This window comes from Carassius carassius, chromosome 48, assembly GCF_963082965.1.
Source record: "Carassius carassius chromosome 48, fCarCar2.1, whole genome shotgun sequence".
Lineage (NCBI taxonomy): Eukaryota > Metazoa > Chordata > Actinopteri > Cypriniformes > Cyprinidae > Carassius > Carassius carassius.
In genome coordinates, this window is record NC_081802.1 from 16529357 (window position 1) to 16538130 (window position 8774).

Sequence of the window (8774 nt, forward strand, 5' to 3'; positions counted from 1 at the left end):
TCTGTAGAGCAGTTTGTCCGTTTAGGGCTACTGTACAAACATGGCGACTTCCGTGTAAGGGAAGATAAAAATTGCTCAATCTAAGGTAATAAATATATAATGAATCATTAAGTTAGGTCTTTATACACAATTGAAAACATAGTTATGTATATTTAAATTGCATTTCTGTAAATAGATTGTTGTAAATATTACACATTGTACCTTTAATTGCTCATATTTGGTGCTCAAGAAACATTATTATCAGTGTTCAAAAAAGTTGTGCTGCTTAATAGTTTTGTGGATATGATACATGATACATTACCAATCAAAAGTTTCGATTAATCTCAGATTTAGCAAGGATGCATTAAACTGATTAACGTGGTGTAAAACCATTTATAATGTTACTGAAAATTTCTATGGCAGATGATTACTTTTTAACTTTATTTTCATCAAATGAATCACGAAAAAATCAATTTGTACAGAAAAAAAAAACTTATTCACAAGAGCCATTTTACATAATTGAGAACTATACTAATAATTGAAAATAATTAAGCAGCAAATCAGCATATTAGAATGATTTCTGATCAGTAATGATAATGTCATAAAAAACAGTAATGTCTGTAATAGTATTTAATAACTGTTCTTGCTGCATTTAAAAAAAATCTTGTCCAAACTTTATATAGTATTATAAAAAATGCATGCCTTTTAAAGAAATGTATTAACTCCCATGATAATATCCCATCATGACATCAATCATACAAAAAACAAACAAAATAAATTGTTCTAATGTCTCAATGTTGAGTTAATGATGCTTTTTGTGATGTTTTGTAGAAAGATTTCTGCTTGACAAACCATAAAGATTTTATTACATTAGTGAAAGCCATTTGGAAACATTTAAGCTTCGATCATTTTAATGAGTCACTAAACACGTTGCGCAAATGAACTGCCATTAAGGGTTTCCAAAACATAAAGCGAAAGTTCAGCTTTGCAAAAAAAACAGATTTACAGCTCTGTGCTTCCAAAAACGAAAAACGTCATCCACTTGAAGAATTTAGAGTCCAAAAAGCATAATTGTGTACAAGTCAAGTTAGTTATCCGACCCTCAGCGGCGGAGCCACCAACACGACTCCATCGCCTCGAACGAACAGCATGGGGATGTTACGCTTCGTCGACTGCAAAACACACGTGATACGCAGGTCAACAACACTTGATTCATTTGGAATTTTGTTGGACTTGCTATTTATCACCAATATTAAACTAATGACAATTCAAATTTTCGGAACAGGCTGAAACAGAATATGGGTGATGTTTACAACAGACTGATGCAAAACCAATTAGGATTTGTCGCTTGCGTTAAAATTTAAAATCGCAATTGCAGTTACCTTGTAAATCTCCTCATACGTCTCTTCATCGATTTCCACAGTCGTCACGGTCTCTTCGACATCTCCGAGGATCATGTTTAAGTGCTGGTCATAGGCCTATTGCGGAATAATAATAATAATAATAATAATAAAAACTAATAAATATTCACTGCTGTTTAAAAGAAGAAGTCTCTTCTGTTCATCATGGTTGTTTCTTTGATCAGAAATACAGAAAAAAAAAATAATATTGTACAATATTATTACCATTTTAAATACGTTTTGTATTTTAATACATTTTAAAACGTAATTAGTTCTTGATACATAAAGGTGCATTTTCAGCATCATTGCTCCAGTCTTCAGTGTCACATGATCTTCAGAAATCAGAATAATATGATGATTTATTATCAGTGTTGGAAAGAGTTGTGCTGCTTAATATGTTTTTTATAACCTGTGATACTTTTTCAGGATTTTTAAAAAAATTTTATCACTTTTTATAAATTTAACATCTTTGCTGAATAAAAGCATTTATTCCTTTCAAAAATAAAATTAAAATAAAAAAATACTGAGCCCAAACTTTTGAATGGTAGTGTATTTTGAATAAATGCTGTTCTTTTAGACTTATCAAAGAATCCTGAAAAATTTATCACCGTTTCCAAAAAAATATTAAGCAGCAAATTTATGAAATTCATGAAAACTATACACACAATATTATATTATATTATATATATATGAAACAATTAAAATGACAAAAAAAAATGAACTGAAAAATAAACAATATGTAAAACTATAATAATATCACATTGAAATTAAAAAAGCCCAATTTCATTAAATCAGAAGATTATCTTTTGTTAACACTGTGTTGTTCTGAATGAGATCTGATCATCAGACGGGCTGCTGAATGAATCAGTGAGTGAGAAAGAGTGAGAGAGAGTGAGAGTGAGAGTGAGAGTGAGAGAGAGTGAGAGAGAGTGAGAGAGAGTGAGAGAGAGTGAGAGAGAGTGAGAGAGAGAGAGTGAGAGAGAAAGAGAGAGAGTGAGAGAGAAAGAGAGAGAGTGAGAGAGAAAGAGAGAGAGTGAGAGAGAAAGAGAGAGAGTGAGAGTGAGAGAGAGAGTGAGAGAGAGAGAGAAAGAGAGAGAGAAAGAGAGAGAGAGTGAGAGAGAGAGAGAGAGAGAGAGAGAGAGAGTGAGTGAGAGAGAGAGTGAGAGAGAGAGTGAAAGTGTGAAAGAGAGAAAATGAATTTGATCTCCAAACCAAACTCCAGTGTTATTCGGCCCTGAATAGAACCACAAAATTGGATTAACCACTAAAATTATTTATCAATCAAGAAAGACAAATCCTTTCAAAATATTGACTCCGTGATCATGATTTGGAAATAGAGATCGGTAGACATAAAAAATCCTGGCTGGCGAGAGAAGAGAGGCAAACACTGTGAGCTGAATCAAACAGAGGATGAGAAACACAAATACAGCACTACAAGAGAAACATTCTTCCCACAGTTTGAAGCTTTGAATCCTTCATTCTTGTCTCTAAATGACTCAGAGAAACTACTCTATATACTTGGAGAGAATGAGACGGCAGTCACAATAGCTGCTAAATATTTATACACCATACGAAATTGATAACTGATTGTATTCAACTGATTTATTTGATATTCTTAATTGTATATAATATAGGGATGCACCGAATATTCGGCCACCGAAAATTTTCGGCCGAAAATGGCATTTTCGGTTTTCGGCCGATAGACTTTAATCACCGAAACAACACGGCCGAAATGTTGTGATGACGCAAACAGAAACCGCGACCTGCACGTGCACCTGCACAGCGCAGACCACGAGCTCCCCGCGACATTCACTTCACACCAGTGAGAACATTCTCTCTCTTCTTTTTCCTGTATTCGCAGCACTAAAGCGTCTCCTAACAAAGACATTAAGACAGACCACGAAGTGAAAACAAAGAAAAGTAGAGTCTGTTAGCACACGTCTCACTGAGATCTTTTCGGATCCTCTGCACTTCATCGCGAATGTGCTTGATCCGCGTTATAAAGACCATTACTTGGATGCGGAAATAAGGCAGCGCGCACGAGAAATGATCCAGGCCCCGCTGGATGCGGAGAACCCGCGTGGAGACGGAGAAGCGCCAAGCGCAGGAGACTGATCAGAGCGCAGAAAAAAAGACTCATGTCTGCACCAGATGAGGGACATACACCCTCGGTGTCTGATATGTTGAGTGAAATTCTGCAAGAAAGTGCCTCAAATAATAATAATACGTTGGCTGTTTTGTTCTTGGGCTACTATATATGTGACATATACATATATATACATATATATATATATATATATTATACACACACACACACACACACACACACACATACATAATATCAGATTGTAGCCATTTTTCTGCTAGATTTTCTGCTAGATTTCTGCTTTAATTTGATAAAAATGTTTATTTATGCCCTGGCCCTATTTAAATACACTCTCTCAAATATTTCTCAAATGTCAGGTAGATGACAAGCTCAACTGCTTAACAGCTAGATGGTTATCTGTCTGAAGTCCCCATCCCCAGAAGTGATAACCCTCTTGCCTATACTGGAGAAGTACTGCACTTTCTAGTCCTACAGAGAAAAAAATTCAAATGCACTTCACCTAAATGCACTTTGTTTTTATGAGAGAACAGTTCATTTTAAAACCTTTCTGCAGGCCAGTAGGCCTGTACATTATTATTTAATATACACATGAGTGGGATACATTTTTAGTTTGAATTTTATTTTAATACTGTGCATTGTTGCAATGTGCTTAATAAATATTTGCATAATTTGTAATTATGTATTTTTATGTTTTTTTTTTTATTATTTATGTAATTGTAATTATCTTTGAAACTTTAATATTAATTTATACAATTGCAATGTCTTTACTAAAGTTAGTACACGGTCATAGCAATAAATGCAATGGTATTAATAATTGGCATAATTTCTTTCGGTGTTTCGGCCTTGGTTTCGGCCAAGAATTTTCATTTCGGTGCATCCCTAATATAATATATATAATTATTAATGTTATAAATATTATCTGCTGTTATTTTTATTGTATTGATCTATTTTTCTCTCATTCATTACTCATTATTGTCTCCTTTTACTTAGATTATTTAACCATTTTATTCTGTATTTAAATGCTTTGGCAATACTGTAACTCAAATGTCATGCCAATAAACCAACTTAGAGAGTGATAGAGTGAGTGAGCGAGAGTGAGAGAGCGAGTGAGCGAGAGTGAGAGAGCGAGTAAGCGAGAGTGAGAGAGTGAATGAGCGAGAGTGAAAGTGAGCGAGTGTGAGTGAGCGAGAGTGATAGAGTGAGTGAGCGAGAGTGAGAGAGCGAGTGAGCGAGAGTGAAAGTGAGTGAGCGAGAGTGAGAGAGCGAGTGAGCGAGAGTGAGAGTGAGTGAGCGAGAGTGAGAGAGCGAGTGAGCGAGAGAGAGAGCGAGAGAGCGAGAGCGAGTGAGCGAGAGAGCGAGAGCGAGTGAGCGAGAGAGCGATAGTGAGAGAGCGAATGAGCGAGAGTGAAAGTGAGCGAGAGTGAGTGAGCGAGAGTGAGTGAGCGAGAGTGAGTGAGCGAGAGTGAGAGTGAGTGAGCAAGAGTGAGAGAGCGAGTGTGATAGAGCGAATGAGCGAGAGTGATAGAGCGAATGAGCGAGAGCGATAGAGCGAATGAGCGAGAGCGATAGAGCGAATGAGCGAGAGCGCGAATGAGCGAGAGCGATAGAGCGAATGAGCGAGAGTGAGTGAGCGAGTGAGAGTGAGCGAGAGTGATAGAGCGAATGAGCGAGAGCGATAGAGCGAATGAGCGAGAGCGATAGAGCGAATGAGCGAGAGCGAGTGAGCGAGAGTGAGAGAGCGAATGAGCGAGAGTGAGAGAGCGAATGAGCGAGAGTGAGAGAGCGAGTGAGCGAGAGTGAGAGAGCGAGTGAGCGAGCGAGAGTGAAAGTGAGCGAGAGTGAAAGTGAGCGAGAGTGAAAGTGAGCGAGAGTGATAGAGTGAGTGAGCAAGAGTGAGAGAGCGAGTGTGATAGAGCGAATGAGCGAGAGTGATAGAGCGAATGAGCGAGAGCGATAGAGCGAATGAGCGAGAGCGATAGAGCGAATGAGCGAGAGCGATAGAGCGAATGAGCGAGAGTGAGTGAGCGAGTGAGAGTGGGCGAGAGTGATAGAGCGAATGAGCGAGAGTGATAGAGCGAATGAGCGAGAGCGATAGAGCAAATGAGCGAGAGCGATAGAGCAAATGAGCGAGAGCGATAGAGCAAATGAGCGAGAGCGATAGCGATAGAGCGAATGAGCGAGAGCGATAGAGCGAATGAGCGAGAGTGAGTGAGTGAATGAGCGAGAGCGACAGAGCGAATGAGCGAGAGCGATAGAGCGAATGAGCGAGAGTGAGTGAGTGAATGAGCGAGAGCGACAGAGCGAATGAGCGAGAGCGATAGAGCGAATGAGCGAGAGTGAGAGAGCGAGAGTGAGAGAGCGAATGAGCGAATGAGCGAGAGGGAAAGTGAGCGAGAGTGATAGAGTGAGTGAGCAAGAGTGAGAGAGTGAGTGAGCAAGAGTGAGAGAGCGAGTGTGATAGAGCGAATGAGCGAGTGATAGAGCGAATGAGCGAGAGTGATAGAGCGAATGAGCGAGAGTGATAGAGCGAATGAGCGAGAGCGATAGAGCGAATGAGCGAGAGCGATAGAGCGAATGAGCGAGAGCGATAGAGCGAATGAGCGAGAGCGACAGAGCGAATGAGCGAATGAGCGAGAGCGATAGAGCGAATGAGCGAGAGTGAGTGAGTGAATGAGCGAGAGCGACAGAGCGAATGAGCGAGAGCGATAGAGCGAATGAGCGAGAGCGATAGAGCGAATGAGCGAGAGTGAGTGAGTGAATGAGCGAGAGCGACAGAGCGAATGAGCGAGAGCGATAGAGCGAATGAGCGAGAGTGAGAGAGCGAGAGTGAGAGAGCGAATGAGCGAGAGTGAGAGAGCGAATGAGCGAGAGGGAAAGTGAGCGAGAGTGAGTGAGCGAGAGTGATAGAGTGAGTGAGCAAGAGTGAGAGAGCGAGTGTGATAGAGCGAATGAGCGAGAGTGATAGAGCGAATGAGCGAGAGTGATAGAGCGAATGAGCGAGAGTGATAGAGCGAATGAGCGAGAGCGATAGAGCGAATGAGCGAGAGCGATAGAGCGAATGAGCGAGAGCGATAGAGCGAATGAGCGAGAGCGATAGAGCGAATGAGCGAGAGCGATAGAGCGAATGAGCGAGAGCGATAGAGCGAATGAGCGAGAGAGCGAGTGAGCGAGAGTGAGAGAGCGAGTGAGCGAGAGTGAGAGAGCGAATGAGCGAGAGTGAGAGAGCGAGTGAGCGAGAGTGAGAGAGCGAGTGAGCGAGAGTGAGAGAGCGAGTGAGCGAGAGTGAAAGTGAGCGAGAGTGAGTGAGCGAGAGTGATAGAGTGAGTGAGCAAGAGTGAGAGAGCGAGTGTGATAGAGCGAATGAGCGAGAGTGATAGAGCGAATGAGCGAGAGCGATAGAGCGAATGAGCGAGAGCGATAGAGCGAATGAGCGAGAGCGATAGAGCGAATGAGCGAGAGCGATAGAGCGAATGAGCGAGAGCGATAGAGCGAATGAGCGAGAGTGAGTGAGCGAGTGAGAGTGGGCGAGAGTGATAGAGCGAATGAGCGAGAGTGATAGAGCGAATGAGCGAGAGCGATAGAGCAAATGAGCGAGAGCGATAGAGCGAATGAGCGAGAGTGGGCGAGAGTGATAGAGCAAATGAGCGAGAGTGATAGAGCGAATGAGCGAGAGCGATAGAGCAAATGAGCGAGAGCGATAGCGATAGAGCGAATGAGCGAGAGCGATAGAGCGAATGAGCGAGAGCGATAGAGCAAATGAGCGAGAGCGATAGAGCGAATGAGCGAGAGTGAGTGAGTGAATGAGCGAGAGCGACAGAGCGAATGAGCGAGAGCGATAGAGCGAATGAGCGAGAGTGAGTGAGTGAATGAGCGAGAGCGACAGAGCGAATGAGCGAGAGCGATAGAGCGAATGAGCGAGAGTGATAGAGCGAATGAGCGAGAGTGAGAGAGCGAGAGTGAGAGAGCGAATGAGCGAGAGTGAGAGAGCGAATGAGCGAGAGTGAGAGAGCGAATGAGCGAGAGTGAAAGTGAGCGAGAGTGATAGAGTGAGTGAGACAAGAGTGAGAGAGCGAGAGTGATAGAGCGAATGAGCGAGAGTGATAGAGCGAATGAGCGAGAGTGATAGAGCGAATGAGCGAGAGCGATAGAGCGAATGAGCGAGAGCGATAGAGCGAATGAGCGAGAGCGATAGAGCGAATGAGCGAGAGTGAGTGAGCGAGAGTGAGTGAATGAGAGTTATGAGAGTGAGTGACTGTAATTGAGCCCATTGCCCTCTATAGCAGTGAGGTGTGGGGTCCACTGACAAATCCAAACCAAGATCTCACCAAATGAGAAAAAAATGAGACCCTGCGTGCATAAATACAACAAAAAACACATGCAGGGCAGAATTGGGCAAATATCCTCTAATCTTAAAGATACAAAGAAAAGGCAATTAAATTCTGGAAATATCCGAAACTCAGTGGCCCCAATCATATCATTATAAAGCCCTGCAATAGCAAGAGAAGAGCAAAGAAAGTCTCTCACGTGCAGTCTGCCGCGCAGTTCTCTGTCGTTCCTCATCTTGACGTAGATCCGCTCATCCAGACTCAGCCGGATCAGATCCAGAGGCTCTTCTACTGTGTTGCTGGTTTGTTGCTGCAAAATACGTATTATGTTCCAGTAAAACTGATGAAATTATCCATATGAACAACAAGAGCTGCTGGTTATAAACTGCCTCGACATTCTCGTGTGTTCAGTGAGACATACATAAAAACGCCCGACGTGTCTGAGCTCCGCGGTTATCAAGCTAATAAAGATATACACTCGCTTATAGAAAACTAAACAGCATAACGTACCTGCTCCGCGTCGTCCGCCATCTTTCAAAGTTACCCGAAATGCTTTTCGCTTGTCTCCCAGAGATCATTGGCCGGGAAGTGTTTCCTGTCAGACCGAGCTGTTCCTCCAGGGGGCGCTGGATGGCCCGAAAACACGAGGACACATTTGTACAGGACACATTTGTAAACAAAACAAAGTGTGATATTTCACATCTATAAATTTCAAGGACCGTGTAACTGATATATAAATGAAAATCAATCTTTCTAGAAACTTATCCTTAAAAATCTTTAACGTCCTTGTTCAGTATCACAAACGTCGTTGATTGGTCCATTCCCGCCAGCGGTGAGAAAAGTAACGCTTTGACGCAATACGTTTTCATGTCTAATCGCAAAGGCTCTTGGAATAATGTGCACTGATGTGGCTTGCTAACTCGTTAAATAAAAGGTAAAAAAAAAAAAAGCATACCAACAAGG

The 8774-nt window shown here is 42.0% G+C and overlaps 1 protein-coding gene across 1 annotated transcript; it reads right to left on the minus strand.

Annotated features, from left to right (window-relative positions):
- Positions 1 to 872: 872 nt before the first annotated feature.
- lsm3 (LSM3 homolog, U6 small nuclear RNA and mRNA degradation associated) lies at positions 873 to 8437 on the minus strand. The gene is made up of 4 exons (XM_059543794.1): positions 8322 to 8437; positions 8011 to 8121; positions 1362 to 1457; positions 873 to 1151 (listed from the first exon to the last, which is right to left on the minus strand). The coding sequence occupies exons 1-4, from the start codon at positions 8340 to 8342 to the stop codon at positions 1071 to 1073; spliced, it is 309 nt and encodes a 102-aa protein (XP_059399777.1). The 5' UTR covers positions 8343 to 8437; the 3' UTR covers positions 873 to 1070.
- Positions 8438 to 8774: the final 337 nt, after the last annotated feature.